Below are 17,982 nucleotides of genomic sequence, written 5' to 3'. Positions count from 1 at the left end.
GCAGTACAGTGATCCAAGATAATCCCAAAGGACGGACAATGAAGCCCACTGTCCACTTCCAAAGAAAGAACTGATATTGAGCGAATAAAGACTGGAGCATGCTATTTTTCACTCTTTCAGTTTTTCTCTTTTTTCAAGTCTTCCTGTATAAATTGATTACTATGGAAATGTAACACATGTAACTTATCTCTGATTGGTGTTTTTTGGAAAGGACATTTGCAGGCGTTTCTGTAGAGCTTTGAGATTTGTAGAGCTCTTTACAAATAGTACTTCATTTGATCTGCACAACTACTCTGCGAGCTAGGTGCTGTTATTATCCCCATCTTACAGATAAGGAAATGGAGGCAGATCAGTGACCTGCCCAGCTAGTAAAGTCTGAGGCTGCCTTTGAACCCAGGCCATTCTGACTCCAGGCTCTGTTCATTATATCACCTTGCTGCCTCTTCTATCTTGGTCTGGTTATTGGCACCAAACTGAAAAGGAGTATTTACTCTGGGAATATCTATTTCAAAGTGTATATACTTTCACCAGGACCTCATCTTGGTGGTGATTGAGTGCTTTCAGCCACGTGTAACTCTTCTGGATTCCATTTGGGGTTTTCAGACCTCAATGGACCTGTCACTTCCCTCTTCTGTCTTACTTAATGCAGGCCAAGATCCCATTCACTTTTTTGCCTGACATGTCAAGCTCATATTGAGCCTGTAGTCCACTGGGATCCCTCAGATCTTTCTCAGGAGAAGAAAAACAAACCAACATCTACCCACTTTGTACTTTTGAAGTTAAATTTTTCCACCTGAGCGTAAGATTTTATATTTACCTTTATCAAATCAGATTTTTTTTAAGTTTATTTTTAAATTATGATGTTCATTTCCACAAAATTCTTAGTTCCAATTTTTCTCCCTATCTCTCCCCTCCCCCCTCCCCATAACACCTTGCATTCTGATTACTACTTCCCTTAATGTGTCCTCCCTTCTATCACACCTCACCTTTCCTTTATCCCCATCTTCTCTTTTCTTGAAGGGCAAGATAGATTTCTATACCCCATTACCTGTATTTCTTATTTCCCAGTTGTATACAAAAGCAGTTCTCAATATTTGTTCCTAAAACTTTGAGTTCCAACTTCTCTCCCTTCCTCCTGACCCACCTATCCCCACTGAGAAGGCAAGCAATTCAATATAGGCTATATATGTGTAGTTTTGCAAAAGACTTCCATAATAGTCATGTTGTGTAAGACTAACTATATTTCCCTCCATCCTACCCTGTCCCCCCTTTATTCTGTTCTCTCATTTGACCTTGTCCCTTCCCAAAAGTGTTTAGTTCTAGTTACTCCCTTCTCCCATTTGCCCTCCCTTCTATCATTCCCCTCACCCAATTTGTCCCTTCTTCCCCTACTTTCCTGTAGTGTAAGATAGATTTTCATACCAAATTTAGTGAGCATATTATTCCCTCCTTAAGCCATGTGTGAAGAGAGGAAGCTTCACTTTTCCCCTCTTGCCTCTTCCCTTTTCTCCTCCATTGAACAGGATTTTTCTTGCCTTTTTTGTGAGATAATTTGCCCCCTTCTATTTCTCCCTTTCTCCTCCCACTATATTCCTTTCTCACCCCTTAATTTTTTTTTTATAGATATGATCCCTTCTTATTCAACTCACCCTGTGCTCTGTGTGTGTGTGTGTGTGTGTGTGTAATCCCTCCAATTACCCAAGTACTGAGAAGAGTTTCAAGAGTTACAAATGTTATCTTTCCATGTAGGAATGTAAACAGTTCAACTTTAGTAAGTCCCTTATGACTTCTCTTTGCTGTTTACCTTTTCATGCTTCTCTTGACTCTTGTGTTTGAAAGTAAAATTTTCTATTCAGCTCTGGTCTTTTCATCAAGAATACTTGAAAGTCCTCTATTTCATTGAATGATCATTTTTTCCCCTGAAGTATTATACTCAGCTTTGCTGGGTAGGTGATTCTTGGTTTTAATCTCAGTTCCTTTGAGTTCTGAAATATCCTATTCTAAGCCCTGCAGTCCCTTAATGTAGAAGCTGCCATATCCTGTGTTATCCTGATTGTATTTCCACAATACTTGGATTGTTTCTTTCTAGCTGCTTGCAGTATTTTCTGCTTGACCTGGGAACTCTGAAATTTGGCCACAATATTCCTAGGAGTTTCTCTTTTGGGATGTCTTTCAGGAGGTGATTGGTGGATTCTTTCAATATTTGTTTTACCCTGTGGTTCTAGAATATCAGAGCACTTTTCCTTGATAATTTCATGAAAGGTGATGTCTGGGCTCTTTTTTTGATCATGGCTTTCAAGTAATCCCATAATTTTTAAATTGTCTCTTCTGGATCTTTTTCCCAGGTCAGTTGTTTTTCCAGTGAGATATTTCACATTATCTTCTATGTTTTCCTTCTTTTGGTTTTGTTTTGTAATTTCTTGGTTTCTCATAAAGTCATTAGCTTCTATCTGTTCCATTCTAATTTTTAAAGAACTATTTTCTTGAGTGAGCTTTTGAACCTCCTTTTCCATTTGGCTAATTCTGCTTTTTAAAGCATTCTTCTCCTCATTGGCTTTTTGAACCTCTTTTGCCATTGAATTAGCCTATTTTTAAAGGTGTTATTTTGTTCAGCATTTTTTGAGGGATCTCCTTCAGCAAGCTGTTGACTCACTTTTCATGATTTTCTTGCGTCTCTCTCATTTCTCTTCCAATTTCTCCTCCACCTCTCTTACTTGATTTTCAAAATCCTTTTTGGGCTCTTCCATGGCTTGGGACCATCGCATATTTATTTTGGAGGTTTTGGATGCAGAAGCCTTGACTTCCTCTGATAGTATACATTGTTCTTCCTCATCAGAAAGGATGGAAGAAAAAATATGTTCATCTAGAAAGTAACCTTCTATGGTCTTATTTGTTTCCTTTTTTGGGTATTTTCCCAGCCAGTTACTTGACTTTTGAGTCTTTTAGAGGAGGGTATACACTGGGGACCTCTTAAGTTCTCAGTTCCTCTAAGGTGGCACAATCAAGGGAGAGGAGTTTACTCCTCTCCTGGCCTATGCACTGGTCTGGGAGCAACCAAAAACTTTTCTGCCCAGAATCGCAGAGTAGTAGAATACACTCTCCACAGCTGCCTCCAGCTCTGCCGGTGCTCCTCCTCCTCACCCCAGGACCTGGCTCAGGGCTGAGATTCATATCAGCTGCTCAGTTCCCCCAGGGGCTTTAGGGGGAGGGCAGGGCCACCACTCAGGGCTGAAATTCAGATCAGCTGTTCAATTCCCCCAGGGGTTTTAGGAAGAGGGCTCCAAAAATGTATGCTGCACCTACAGTGGCTGTAGGAGCTGGAGGAGCCAGATCATGTTCCCTTTCCCAAATGAAAAAGCTTTCTCACTGACCTTTGAAACTTTCTTTGGTGTTTGTGGGTTGAGCGATCTGAGAACTGCTGCTGCTGGGGATTCCATCCCCAAGGCATGTTCTGGTCCTGTTTCTCCTGCTGCCATACAGCCAAGGCTGGGCTGCACTCTGCTCCATGCCCCACATGATAGACATTTCCTGTTGGCGTTCCAGGCTACCTTGTGCTGGAAATCTCTTTCACTCTGTCGTTTTGTGGCTTCTGCTGCTCTGTTCGGAGTCGTTTTTTACAGGTATTTTATGGACTGTGATGTGTCCCAGGGATTTTATAGTTTCAGGGACTAAGAAACAGGGTATTGTCTTAGGAAGACTCTGAAGATCACCTGGCAGGGTGAGGCACCAAAATTGAGGTCCTTACTCAAACTAAACTGCCAGGCATTCAAACTCTGCTTGAGAGAATGCAACTCTGATGGGCTGGCCATGTCGTTCGAATGCAAATATTACACTTCCAAAATGACTGTTTTATTTATAACTCACAAGGCCAATATTCACATGGTGGTCAGAAGAAGCACTACAAGGACACTCAAAGTCTCTCTCAAGAACTTTGGAATTGATTGTGTGACATGGAAAAGAGTGGCACAGGACCACCCAGCATAGCATGCCCACATCAGAGAAGGTTCTGTGCTCTATGAACAAAGCAGAATTGAAACAGCTTAAAGGAAACACAGGATGTGCAAATTTAGAGAATCTACGCCAGATGTTCACATGGACTATTTGTGCCTGACCTGTGATAGAGCCTTCTGACCTCTGATCAGCCACACTCAGACAAACTGAAACTTGACCCTAGTACAGTGATGTCAGTTTGATCCTCTGAGAATGAAACACAATAGCCAACCAACCAACCACCCAGCCGGTTGGGGGCCAGGGTCAAAGCTGACTCATCAAGCTCTCTTTTGCTGGAGCTCAAGGCTGATCTGGCACATCCTATTCTGGATTACTTGCATTATAAGCATTAATGGGAGTATAAGCCGGGTCTGTGTGAAGATGATGGAACGATTTTCAAAATGGGTTAGCATTGCATGCACACTCTTTTCCCTAAAGAGAACTAAATTACATGTTTTTCTCCATTCTCATCCCTGATTTCCTCGTGCCCAAGGCTATCAGTTCTCAGAGATTTGCTTTCTTGTTTCGAGGAAAGAAAAGCAGCCTGGCTGTTGGAGCAAGAAAGCTTGAGGAGCTGCTGTCCAGGTAGGTGAGGGGAAAGCAGACATGAGCACTGTGATTACAAGAGACTTCTAGGTCTGGGACAGAAGCAAGTGCTGGATTTGGGGGCTGAAAGGCTGGACTTGGAATTCTTTTCCAGACAGTTTTAGCAGTGAGTCCCTGGACAAGTCACTGAACCAGTAAGCCTCAAAATGAGTTAATTGGACTCTGACCTTTAAATCCTTCCATTGGTTAATCTATGATCTTGTAAAAAATCAATGGAATTTGGGGCAGAAACTCCCCTGAAAGTGTAAAAAGGGGTTAGATGTTCCAGTCTAGGTTTTTTCTTAGACCTTTTTCAAGTCAGTGAACACTTATTAAGTGCCTTCTATGTGCCAGACCCTCTGCTAAGCACCAGGGGTCTAAGAGATACAAGAAAATTCCCCTGCTCTCAAGGAGCTCACAGAATGGTGGGGCAGACAACATGCCAACAACAATTCAGAAACCTGTTCTGGATAATCAGTATGGAAAGACTTACCCACTGAGCTCTGGTCTTGCTAAACATCAGAGAATCCACACTGGAGAGAAGTCATATAGATATGTTCAACATGGAAAAAATTTTCAACAATACAGTAAGTTTGCTGACCATGAAAAAATCTGTACTGGCGATAACCCTTATCAGTGTCAGCAATGTGGAAAGCTCTCATCTTGCTGAACATGAGAGATACACACTGGAGACAAATCTTATTAACGTGTTAAATGTGGAAAGGCTTTCACACAGAAGGCCACTCTTGCTGTGCATCAAAGAATCTGTAGTGGAGAGAAATGTTCTGAATGTCATAAATGTGGAATGGCTTTCACACTGCACTCCAGTCTTGCTGAACATCATAGAAGTCTCACCAAAGAGAGAGCTTTGGAATGTAATCAAAATGGAAAGGCTTTCAAATATCAGTCTGTTCATACTCTTTATTAGAGAATCCACACTGGAGAGAAACCTTAGGAGTTTCTGGAATGTGGTGAATTTTTTAATGTGCTCTTTTCTGTTCTTAAGCACCAGAGAATCCATTAATAGAGGAGAAACCTCATTAATGTAATCAATATGGAAAATCATTCAGGCTGAATCATCCCTTCTTTCCCTTCAGAGAATTCATAAAAGATAGGAATAATATGGCTGTAATGAATGTGGAAAGCCTTACACATAGAGGTCAGAGGTTATTAGACATCAGAAAATTCATCTTGGGCACAAACTCAGTAAAGACAATGTGGGAAGGCCTGCAGCCAGAGAGCTTCTCCTCCTTTTCATCAAGGATTCTTTGTACAGAGAAAACTTAGGAATGTGCCTTTCCCTGGAAGATGAAGGTCACTAGACGTCATACCTGGCTTCCTGGGGGCGTCATCCTTCTCTTGTTCTGACGCTGCCTGGGTGATATTGAGGCTGTCTGTGGCACACAACTGGAGCATGGAAGCTCCCTCAATGACCCCTGGTCCTCCCCATCCCCAAAGTGAATCTCCACTAAGACCCAGTGGTCACTTGCATCTCCAGAGCTCCTTCCACACCCTGAAGCACACCCTGTCCCTACCTGGGGACAGCTCTCATTGTTAGGAGGTGTTTAGTTTGGGTTTGGTTGAGTTTTTTTTTTTTTTAATTAAGCTGAAACTGGTTTCTATCTCATTTCTTGGTTTTACTCTTTGGAGACAAAGCGAACAAGTTCAAATACGAGCCCTCCTCCGTACGATTGCCCTGGAATTACTGACACTAAATGTACTGGACATAGTCACACTCTTGGTTTCATCCTTTCTCTCCTGTTCTTGCTTCTACAGTCTGCGCATTTTGTCTTCTGAGCTGGGTTTGGTGGTGAGATCTCTCTGGTCCCTTAGTGGTCTCTTGGGACAATAGTTTTATCTTGTTATTGAACTTATTTTCCTTTGTGTCTTCAGGATTAGCTCCTTGAATGTCGTTTGTTGTTCTTGGGTTTACTTTCCCTATAGGATTGGAGGCCTTGGAGCCCACTCCTCCTGTTTCTAAGCCCTTTGTAACCTACCTTACCCAAATCTGCAGTGCCCCTCAGCCTATCCTCAGACATCTCCTCATCTATTCCACTTCCTTCCAGGGTCCCATCATTTCCAAGCCAACATCAAATTCCTTCCTTTTAGTGACAATCTGATATGGATTCGTATTTCCCCCTGTAGGCACCTGCACTTTGGAAAGATGAATTTATCCTGAAGAGCAGTCATTCTGTTGTTGGCTTCTCTGCTCTTGGGAGAAATAGGAGAGATGGGGAGAGATAGACCAAATAGAGTTTTTCTAGCAGAAATGCCTCATGTGTCTGCTGCAGGCTTTGTTCCTTTTCCCTGCAGGACCCTCTGGTACTGGATGGTGTGGGTGGATCTAGCTCCCGTTGCGTTGTTTCATCCTTTCAACCCCCTAATTCCAGTAAGCCTCAAGAATCCAAGAAAGGCTTTGTTGTCCCCTGAGAGTTGCAAACCCCACCTGGCCTTTAGGGAAGGTGTGGCATTCACAGTTCACCTAGGAGTAATTATACAATACTGTAGACAGAGGAAAACAGGTGGCTGTCCATTGTGGAGAAACTGGTGATATGATCACCAGAAGGTGCGCTTGCCTTGGCCCTTGTGGATTTTCAGCCCTCAGTGGTAAAGGAGGGATGGTCCTTATTAGTTACTCTCAATGCGAGGGAACTGTTTGTCATGAGGGATGATGGAGAAAGGGCGTTTCAGAGGATGTTGGGGTCTTTTTTTTTTTTTTTTTTAACCAATTTGAAGAGTTGACCCTGAAGTAAACCTGTTATAGCAGTTGGTCCTGAGTTTTGTGCAGTGGTCATACAAAATAAAAGGTAGGTTATGGAACAAAATGGAGTAAGTCTTGTTCTCCCAGAAATTTACTTTCAACACTCCAGGGATGTGCTGGAGCCAGCCTGAACTGGCTAGTTGTTAAGTGTTTCATGTGGATCAGCAAAACCTGTAAGTCAAGTCTTGATGATTTTGTTGATTTTCTAAACATAAGTGAGCAGAAAATGTAAAAGCATACTGTGCTCACTTTTTTCTTTGAAAAAAGCAGTTTGTGAAACCTTTACTAGCATACCGTTGTCTGGCTCCTTTTTTGGTTCCTTATAGGGATACCAACAAATCCCTTCCCCCATTATGGGAAGGCATCAGCAAAGCCACTAATCCCTTTTGCTGGGGTTGAGAGAAAATGGTAGGTAGTGGGTAAAAGTAATGGGGGTTAGATACTGTGGGAAACAAGGAAGTTCTGTTTCCACAGGGTCATGGTTTAGGACAATCAGGTAAAGGTCAGAAACTGTGCAGGCTCAGTGAGCTGTGTGAGGAGAACATGAAGTCACATGGCCAGGGAACGGTGTCGCAGGAGATCCAGAGCTCGGAAATTGTATAAGAAGCTCCATTTTTCTGAACATGTTGTAGTCTACCTGTGACCTTCCTGGGGAGGCTGCCCAGCCATTCAGGGGGGATGGACTGAAAGGTTAATAAAAGCTTTCCTGACTTCATAACAAGTTCTGTTCTTTGTTTAAGGTGGGCATGTTTCTCTCAGGTGGGGGCCTGTTAGATGGGCTCATTTCTCGCAGGTATTGTTAGCCCGCTAACTAAAATGAAATGAGGAAAGAAGCAAAGTTAAAAATGGTAAAGAGAGAAGGGCCCGGAGGCCAAGAAGGGCATCTGGTGAGAAAAATAAAAAATGAGAGAAGTATCTATTAAAAAGACTTGATCAAGGAAAACTCATAGGAATATTATAGTCAGATTCTGAAACCCCCAGCTCAAAGATAAGATATTAAGAGCAACCAGGAAAAAAATGTAAATATGATGGTGCCCCAACTAGAATCCCACAAGACCTCGTAGCAGAGACACTGAAAGACCACAGGTCTTGGAACTCTGTATCAGCAAGCAGCAGAGCTGGGCCTGCAGCTGAAAACACTTTCCCAGCAAAGGGAAACCTGATTCTGAGTGAAGAACAACACGTTTCATTAGCTGTCAGACTTTCAGGACTTTTGTTTAAAAACAAACAAACCTGGATTTAATAGAAGGTTTGACATGCAAAAGGCAAGAGAAATCTTAGGTACTGATTACAGGGGATTCAAAAAGGACAGACCATTTAACATATGTGTGTATGTGTGTGTGTGTGTGTGTGTGTGTGTGTATATGTATATATATACACATTCACATATACACACATATAAAATGTAAAACAGACCTTAAGATCGTCATTAATAATTGGGTAATTCATACAAACGATTGGGGTAGACCTGAGTGTGATATGAGTTTAAAAAGTAAAATTGTTTAGGAAGAACTAAAAAATAATAATCTTATACAAATGAGGTGCAGGAGGAAGAATTGGATGGGATAGGAGGGTTGGTATTTCTGAGGACCTGCTTTCATCAGGAATGAGTTTAAGAGAGAACAATACGTGTATATATAGAAGAGTTTAAGTCTTCTAAATTCAGAAGAAATAAAATGGTAAGGGAATCTCGAGGGGGCAGAGGAAAAGGGAAGGATCTCTGGAAGGGAGAGTGAGGGAACAGGTTGAAGGGCCTTGTGGAAGGGTGATTAGATTTAGGGAGGATTATGGGAGGACTAGGAAGGAATCCTTGGGGCGGGGTATGCTAAGTAATGAGAGGACAAGGTAGTGGGAGGAAGTAGAGTCATGAGGAATAGGGAATAAGAGAAAAATACAAACGTAAAAGCAAAGATCATGAGTAGAAGTCATTTGGGAAAGTCCCCCATCTTTCCTCCAATAAGGAATCAGCTGGTGGAGGCATGGGGGAAAAGGAACTCTCAGAGATGCCCAGCCTGGTGGGTTGTGGCCCAGGTACAAGAAGAGTCCTGGGAGGGTTCTAGGGCAGGAGAGGGCTCATCTCATTGGCCAAGGTATTCCAGGTGATGGAGGTAAGGATTGAAGAGGAGAGGTAGGCAGGGTCCTGAGCTCCTAGGGATGCTTGTGATTCTAGTGAAGGACTCATCCTGGGGCCTCTGAAACTGGGCAGAGGGTGGGAGAACCCTCCCAGACGGGGCTGGCTGAAAATTGGAATTTGTCCTGAGACCTCTGTGCCTTCCTCCTCCAGAGCTGAGATCTCGCTGCCTTCTCCAGGACCTGAGACCTCTGCCTTCTGGATGCCAGCTCTGTGGGTGCAGGTCTCAGGTAGGTCTGAGCCTGCACTTTCCAGCCCTGCTGGCTTCTGCTGGCTGTCCCTACCACTGGGTCTCATTCTTCTCCTCTGACCATGTGGTGAGTGCCCTCCTAGTCCCCCTGGAGCAATCCTCCCTCCCAGGCCTAACTACAGGACAAGCTTCCCTCTAAGACTTTTCCAGATTCCCAATCACTTCCAAAAATTTCCAGGGTCACTCTCCCCAGATTTAACATTGGGTCTCCCCTTCCCAAAAGTCAAACCTTAGCCACTGGGACAAAGTTCTGTCTCTGCCCCCAGCTTTTGTATACAGATTGAATTGTTCTTCCTTCAGACCAAGCCCACTGTAAGGAGTGGAGAGTCCTGCCTGCCCTGAGGACCCCACTTTGGATACAGGAACCAGAGCTGCTGCCTATCTTCCCTTACCTGGACCCACAGCTCCTGGGCTGCTTCCCTATCACATCCTAGCCACTGGCTCCCGGTGTCTGGTCTCCTTGGAAGGATTCCAGGCCTGATCTTCTCCAGAGCATCCCAGAAGTCCTCCCCAGCTCCTAGTTAGACCCCAGGACACAGGCCTCCTGCTCTCCCAGGCTCACTGGCCCCTGGAGCCCTTATGTCATTGCAGTGTCCCTGACCTCCCTGCCATGAGCTGGAGTAGAATGTCTTCCTCTCAGACTCTGCCTGGGCTCCCCTGCCCCAGGCCTTCTACTTTCCTGCTCCCTGTTCTTTCAGAGCCCTCAGGCCCCCTGCTGTAGGGGGTGGAGGGGGGTGCTGAATCCCATACTGGATTGGGTCTTCCAACCTCAGGCTTTCCCTGGACATTCCCTGGGGGCTCCATCCTAGAGCCCTCCCCATCCCCAGCCTTCCTAAGCTTCCCTCCCCAAATGAAGCAGTCAGTCTGTTGTCTAGATAATGTTGTTTGTATTTGTTGGGGAGAAGGGGTGCAAGGAGGGCAGGGAACCAGCTGGAGGGAGATCTCTGATTCGGGAGCCATTGAGGCTCTGACTCCTCTCATCCCATTTGGGATCCCAAAGCCCCTTTTGTCTCTTGGTTCTCTGAAGGAGAATGGGGGAGAGGAAGGGGACAGAAGGCTTGAGAGGGTGGGACCATTTTTTCAAAGCCTGTTCCTACTTGCAGGTTAGAGTCTCTGCCCTGAGGGCAGGGCCTGACCCTCTGTAAATCCTTTTAGTTCAGTCTCCTGCCCTGGAAGAAAAGGAAAAGACTGCCATTCTGAGATCCTCCCTCCCCAGCTCAGCCTGCAGAAGACCAAGGCCTGGCCCAAGCAGGGAGCCTGGAGCCAGAAGGAATGACCCCTGGGAGCCACAGACCCCCAGCCCAGGTGAGTGCAGTGAGTGCATCTACAGTGCAGATCACCCAAAGAGGCCATTTCCATGGACAAAAAGTGATTGTTTATGAGGCTGGCAATCCCCTATCTGTGGAGTTTTTCTTTACAAAAATGCTCTCTCCTGTGTTTTGAAATAATTTGAGGCACTTTGACATCACAAGCACTAACTAACCCCACTCCCCTCATCCCAATTGCTGCCCACCTGTGTGCTTTTTTTAAATTTTCCCTCATGATCCCTGAGTCACAAAGATGACCACTCCACTCATTCCTGTCTGTTCCATAGGGGTCTTATCTTTGTTCCCTTTATCCATGTCTAGCATCCCTCCCCCACATCCATAGAACTGCTTCCCCTTCCCCTTTGCCTCTTTGACCAAGGTCTACCTGCCAGACCTTGAAGGCAGGATGCTCTGCCTCTCCTCCAGGATCCCAGCTGAACAACACTGTATTGGTCTGGTGCACACTCATCGATCCTGTCCTAAATGCTGTGAGCAGGTCCTGGGGAGTTTGGGGTCCTGGTCTCCTGCATTCTCTGGTCCAGTGTTTCTGGAAAATGCAAGAACTCAAGAAAACAGGTTAATTTGGCTTCTGTACCACATTCACATGTTCAAAGGCCCTTAGCAGAGCTGTTTGGACCAGGCTAAAGAAAAGAGTACTTTATTTAGCTGTTAGTGTATTAGCATTTGTGAAGGGCCTGGGACTTCCCTTGTTAGAGAGTATATAGGGAAAGGGCTGTGTTTGGGGAACCGTTCAAAGGCCTGGGAGTTTTCTTTACCAGTGGGAGAAAGTGGAGTATTGAAGGAGACAGTAAGTTCTTGTCACAGGGGCATCGGACTCAAAGGGAAAGACACAATGGAGTGACTTATTTTCTCCCCAAAATCCACTTTTTACTATCTTCACAACAACCATTTATAGGGGTGTTCTTACCTTTTTTTCACAGTTGAGGAAACTGAGGAAAGAAGTTCAGTGGCTTACCAGGAACACACAGCTAATAAGTGTCTGAGGCTGTATTTCAGTGAGGATCTTCATATCTTTTCTCATTTCCTAGCTCACCCAACATTGTCTTAGTGTGCCCATCATCCCACAGCCCCTCCAGCCTTCACTGGTGCCATTTTTGGTCAATTTTCTCCATTTTTGCAGAGTATGAGACGAATCTTCAGGATTGTTTGGGTTTATTTTTCTTGTATTAGTGGTTTGGAGCATTTTTCCCTGTGGTTGGGAATATGTGGCAGTTCTTTTGAGAATTCTTTGTTTGTTTCCTTTGACCATTTATCTATTGGGGAACAGCTATTTATTGTTGTTTTTGAGGTATTTTGGTCATGTCTGACTCTTTGTGATAGTCATTGAGGTTTTCTTTTTTTTCTCCAAATTTATTAATTTACTTGTTTTCAACTTTCACTTCCATAAGTTTTAAATTTTCTCCCCTCTTACCTTCTCCCTCCCCAAGACAGCATACAATCTAATATGGGCTCTACACATGCATTCCTAGTAAACACATTTTCACATTAGTCATGTTGCTTAGAGGAATCATAACAAATCAGAGAAATCATGAGAAAAGCAAAACTTTACAAAAGAGAAAATAGTCTGCTTCATTCTGCGTTCTGACTCCATAGTCCTTTGGATGTGGATGGCATTTTACATAGTGAGTCTTTTGGAAATGGGTGTTTGTCTTGGAAGGTACACTGTTGTCCACAGTTAACTTAATTGGAATTTCTCTTTCTGTCTTTTCCTGCTGGATTTTGTTGGTAATATGTAGAAATATCGATGATCATAGAATGAGTTTATTTTATGTCTTGTAACTTTGCTAAAATTGTTAATTATTTTAAAGAGTCTGTAGGTGGCTCTCTAGGATTTTCGAAGTATAGGATCATATCATCTGCAGAGAGTGAGAGGTTTGTTTTTTCATTGCTTATTCTAATTCCTTTCATTTCTTTTTTTTCTTTAATTGCTAGAGCTAGCATTTCTGGTACAATAGTGTATAATGCTGGTGGTACTGGGCAGCCTTGCTCCAGCCCGGGTCTTACTGGGAAAGCTTCCAGCTCATCTCTATTACACATACTGCTTGTTGACAGTTTTAGGTAGTTGTTACTTAATTGTTTTATTGTTTTTAGGGTTTTTTTTCTATGCTCTGTGGCGTTTTTAAGAGGAATGGGTTTTGTATTTTGTCAAAGGTTTTTGACAAAATACATCTATTGAGATAATCATAGGATTTATTTTGGTTTTGTTATTATATGAGCAGTTATCCTAATACTGAACCAGTCCTCCATTCCTGGTATAAACTCTCACCTAGTCACAGCGTAAGATCCTTGTGATACTGATTGCTGTAATATCCTTGCTGTAAAATACCATTTTATTTAAAAATTTTCTACCAGTATTCAAGGGAAATTTATCTGTATTTTCCTTCCCTGATTTTATTCTTCCCCGTTTACGTTTCAGCAACATATTTGTTTGATAAAAGGAATCTCTCTATTTTTCCATATAATTCATGATTGTTTTTTAAATATTTGGAAAAATTCTCTTATGAATCCATCTAGTCCTATGGATTTTTTCTTAGGGAGTCCAAAGATGGCTTGTTCAATTCCATTTTCCTGAGGTTGGATTATTTCAGTATTCTATTTCCTCTTCTGCTGATCTGGGCAGTTTATATTTTTGTAAATAATTATCCAATTCAGTTTGATTATCAGATTTATTGGTGTATATTTAGGTAAATTAGATCCTAATAACTCTTTTAATTTTCTCTTCATTCCTTTCCTTTTTGATACTAGGAAGGTTTTTCTTTTCTTTTTAAAAATCTCATTAACCAATAGTTCATCTAGCTAATAAATTAATAATGAAATATTATTTAATAATTATTTAAATGATAAAATAAAATAAAATAATAAAAGCCAGTATACTTCTTTCATAAAACCAGATGCTAGTTTTATTTATTAGCTCAGTGAGTTTCTTGTTTTTAATTTTATTAACCCCTTTTTTGATTTTCAGAATTTCCATTTTGGTGTTTAATTGGGAGTTTTTAATTTGTTCTTTTTCTTGTCTTTTCAGTAGCGTGTCCAATTCATTGATCTGCCCTTTCTCTATTTGATTGATGTAAATGTTTGGATGTATAAATTTTCCCCCAAGAACTGCTTTCACTGCATCCCATAAATGTGTTTATGTTGTCTTGTTGACATAATCTTAATGAAAATATTGATTATTTCTATAATTATTTCTTTGATTCACTTATTCTTTTGAATTACAAGAATAAGTTTACAATTATTTTTTAATCTATGCTTTCACAGCCCTTTATTGAATATAATTTTTAATGGTGGTGTGATCTGAATAGGATGCTTCTCTGCATTTGACTGAGGTTTTCATGCTCTAATCCAGAGACAGTTTTTCTGTGAATGGCATGTACTGCTGAGAAAAAAGGTATATTCCGTTCTTCAGAGGCCTCGGAATCTTAAGTTTTCTAAAATTTATTTACCTCCTTAACTTCTTTCTTGTTCATTTTTTTGTTATATTTATCTAATTCTGAGGGGGGAAAGATGAGGTCCCCCAGGAGTATAGTTTATTGTCTGTTTCCTTCTATAAGTCATTTATGTTGTCCTTTCAGACTTAGATGCTGTACCCTTTGATGCCTGTGTGTTTTTGCTCCAGTCCCTTACCTTTTACTCTGCTTATCTCTGCTTCAAATATGTTTCTGGAAAACAGCATATTGTAGGATCCTAGTTTTTAATTCATTCTGCTATCCACTTCCCTTTATGGGTAAGTTCACTAAATTCATTTTTGTAGTGATGATCAATAACTGTGTATTTCCCTTCCTCACATTCTCTCACCTTTCATGCTGTCTGTCTTCACCAGTGTTTTATTTCTGACCAGTGCCTCCCCCAACCTGCCCTTCCTTCTGTCAGTCCCTGCCTCCCATCCCTGTCCCTTTTTATTTCCATATAGGATGAGATAGATCTCTGTACCCAGCTGAGCAGGTACATCGTTCCCTCTTTGAGCCAATTTGGGTAAGAGTAAGGATCATGCCCTGCCTTCCCACCTCCCCCACCTCCCCTTCACTGTAATTGCTCTTCTCTGCCTCTTGGATGTGAGATAATTTTCCCTCTTCAACCTGTCTTCCAGGTAGAGTACTTCTTAGTTCTTTTTGGAATGCAGTTCTCTGTCTTAATTTTGTATCTTGAATATCATCCCATCTCAGTCAGTGTACAGCCCTCCTAATTGCCTAATAGTCATAAAGGTCTTAAGAGTTACGGGTGTTAGCATCCCATGTAGCAATATAAAAAGTTTAACTCTGTTGGATCCTATGTTTTCTCTTTCCTGTTTACCTTTGGATGCTTCTCTTGTCTTGTATTTAAAGGTCACATTTTTGGTTCAGTTCTGGTCTTTTCATGAGGAATGCTTGATGATCCTCCATTTATTGAATATCCATTTTTTTCTGGGTGTGTGATGCTTGGTTGTAATCCTAGGTGCTTTACCTTGCTGAATATCACATGCCATCCTCTCTGATCTTTTTATGTGAAAGCTACTCAATTTTGTGTTAGCCTGACTGTGACTCCCTGACATTTGAATTGTTTCTTTCTGGCTGCTTGTCCTTGACATTTGAGCTCTAGAATTCAACTTTAATATTCCTGGGTTTCATTTTAGGATCATTTACAGGAGGTGATCGGTGGGTTTTTAAAATTTCTATTGTATTCTCTGGCACTAAGGTGTCAGGGCTGTTTTCCTTGATAATTTCTTTGCCAAGAAAATACCAAATGCGGTTGTGGAGGGTCAGACGTGACTGAAATAGCTGAGCCTTATAGAATGTCTTGTAGATTTCCTTCCTGACTGCATTCCAGTTTTCTCAGCAGTTTCCTTTAAACCAAATAAAGGTCCATTTTCTACTTTATCAAACACTGAGTTACTGACTTCTAGTGATTCTGAATCTCCCTTCTTGAATCTGTTCCATTACATCATCTCTCTCTTTTTTTATTTTAGTAATTTCAGATGGTTTTGTTGACCACTGATTTATACTAAATGTTGAGGTTTGGAAGAGCTGTTCCCCTATCTTTACTGCTTTTCATCATGCCCCTTGTTATTGTATGTCTTTTGTTTAAACAAATGAATGTTATTTTCTTCAGCCCTCTCAAAAATCTTCTTCATAATTAACTGAAACTTAAAAGCAGAATGATAGAAACTAGGTACAGACCAGCATCTCATACTATGTACCAAGATAAGGTTAAGATGGGTACATGATTTACATATAAAGTATAAAACCATGAGCAAATTAGGAGGTCATGGAATCGTGTTTCTGTCAGGTTTATGGATAAATGAAGAATTTATGACCAAACGAGAGATAGAGAACATGATAAAATGAAAAATCAATCATTCTGGTCCTATAAAATCAAAACATTTCAGCACAAATGAAAGCAATGCAACCAAAATTGTAAGGAAACTGAAAACTGGGGCAAATCTTTGTTCTAACAAGTATCTCTGATAAGGGCCTGATTTCTTAAATATAGAGAGACCTGAGTCTGAGCCTTGGGGCTCCATTAGTCTGATCATCCATGGCCAGACACACCTTGACCTTGACATGGGGATGTCATTTGATCCTCTTTGAGCACAAGGAACAACAAAAATAACCATGTATGGTAACTAAATATTATAGTAAAGAAATATATGCTGTTGAGGAATGAAAGTAATCAGAAAAAGCAAAGGCATAAGATGTATTGGCTGTATTGGTGAAACTGTGAGGTGATCCAGCCATTCTGGAGAGCAGTTTGGAACTATGCCCAAAGGGCTACAAAAGTGTGCATACTCTTTGACCCAGCAATACTGCTTCTAGGACTGTATCCCCAAGAGATCATAAAAACGGGAAAGGGTCCCACGTGTACAAAAATATTTATGGCAGCTCTCTTTGTGGTGGCCAAAACCTGGAAATCAAGGGGATGCCCATCCATTGGGGAATGGCTGAACAAGTTGTGGTTTGTGAATGTAATGGAAAACTATTGCGCTATAAGAAACGATGAACAGGAAGACGTCAGAGAGGCCTGGAAGGACTTATATGAACTGATGCTGAGCGAAAAGAGCAGACCAGGAGAACTTTGTACACAGCAACGACCACACTGTGAGAGGATTTTTTCTGATAGACTTAGAACTTCATTGCAATGCAAGGACTTAAAAAATTCTCAATGATCTTTTAAGGCAAAATGCCTTCCTCATCCAGAGAAAGAGCTATAGAATTTGATCCCAGAATGGAGCAGATCATTTTCTTTTGTGTTACATTTTGGTTTGTTTTATGATTTCTTCCATTCATTTTAATTCTTCTATGCAACATGACTATGGTGACAACGTATTTAACAGGAACGTATGTGTAGAACTATATAAAATTGTGTGCCGTCTCAGGGAGGGAGGGAAAAAACCTAAGTTATATGGGAGTAATTGTAGAGCACTGACCACAAATAAAATGATAATAGCAATAATTAAAAAAATATTTTGACCATTGCGCATCATGCCCAGGGCAGCTTCCGACCCTTACAGTAACCGTAGATAACTCCCCCTCGCTGGGCTGGAAAGCATGCTCTCACTCAGTTCAGTCCAATGAAGCCCTTTCATGGTTGATCTGGAAAGAGTTTGTTTCAGCTTCTCAGGAAATAAAGTAGATCTTTTCTTTTGGTTCCTCTCTTTTCCACAATCACATAGAAATGCCTGCCCCTTCCCATCATGCCTCAGACTTGTGAGCTTCTCACACACTCCTCGCAGACTTTCACATCTTCTCTCTTTCCCTTCCCCAGATCCTCCTGCCTCACCCTTTGAACATATACTTAAGCACACTTTCCATAGGAAGGCACATTCCATAGGAAGACCTTTCTCAACTTTATTCCAGCTGCCCATATCCAGTGCTTCTCTCAATATTCCATTGACCTCTTAGTGACTGTGGTTTTAAGTGTTGACTCATCAAGGGTGTGAGATTTCTGTTCTGCAGTTTCCTCC

At 41.8% G+C, this 17,982-nt stretch overlaps 1 protein-coding gene across 2 annotated transcripts in view; it reads left to right on the top strand.

Moving 5' to 3' along the window:
* LOC140508172 (uncharacterized) overlaps positions 1–17,982 on the top strand; it is a 32,714-nt gene that overhangs the window by 6,487 nt on the left and 8,245 nt on the right. The window contains exons 3-4 of one of the 2 annotated variants that reach the window (XM_072615951.1): positions 9,621–9,697; positions 10,873–11,022. In XM_072615951.1, the coding sequence (XP_072472052.1) occupies positions 10,990–11,022 (33 nt within the window). In that variant the 5' untranslated portion in view covers positions 9,621–9,697; positions 10,873–10,989. Of the gene's footprint in view, positions 1–9,620; positions 9,785–10,017; positions 11,023–17,982 lie in introns of both variants that reach the window. The other variant, XM_072615950.1, reaches the window with a different exon arrangement.

This window comes from Notamacropus eugenii, chromosome 5, assembly GCF_028372415.1.
Source record: "Notamacropus eugenii isolate mMacEug1 chromosome 5, mMacEug1.pri_v2, whole genome shotgun sequence".
Taxonomy (NCBI): Eukaryota; Metazoa; Chordata; class Mammalia; order Diprotodontia; family Macropodidae; genus Notamacropus; species Notamacropus eugenii.
Note: the sequence above shows the minus strand (reverse complement) of the source record. Positions and strands in the feature narration are given on the sequence as shown.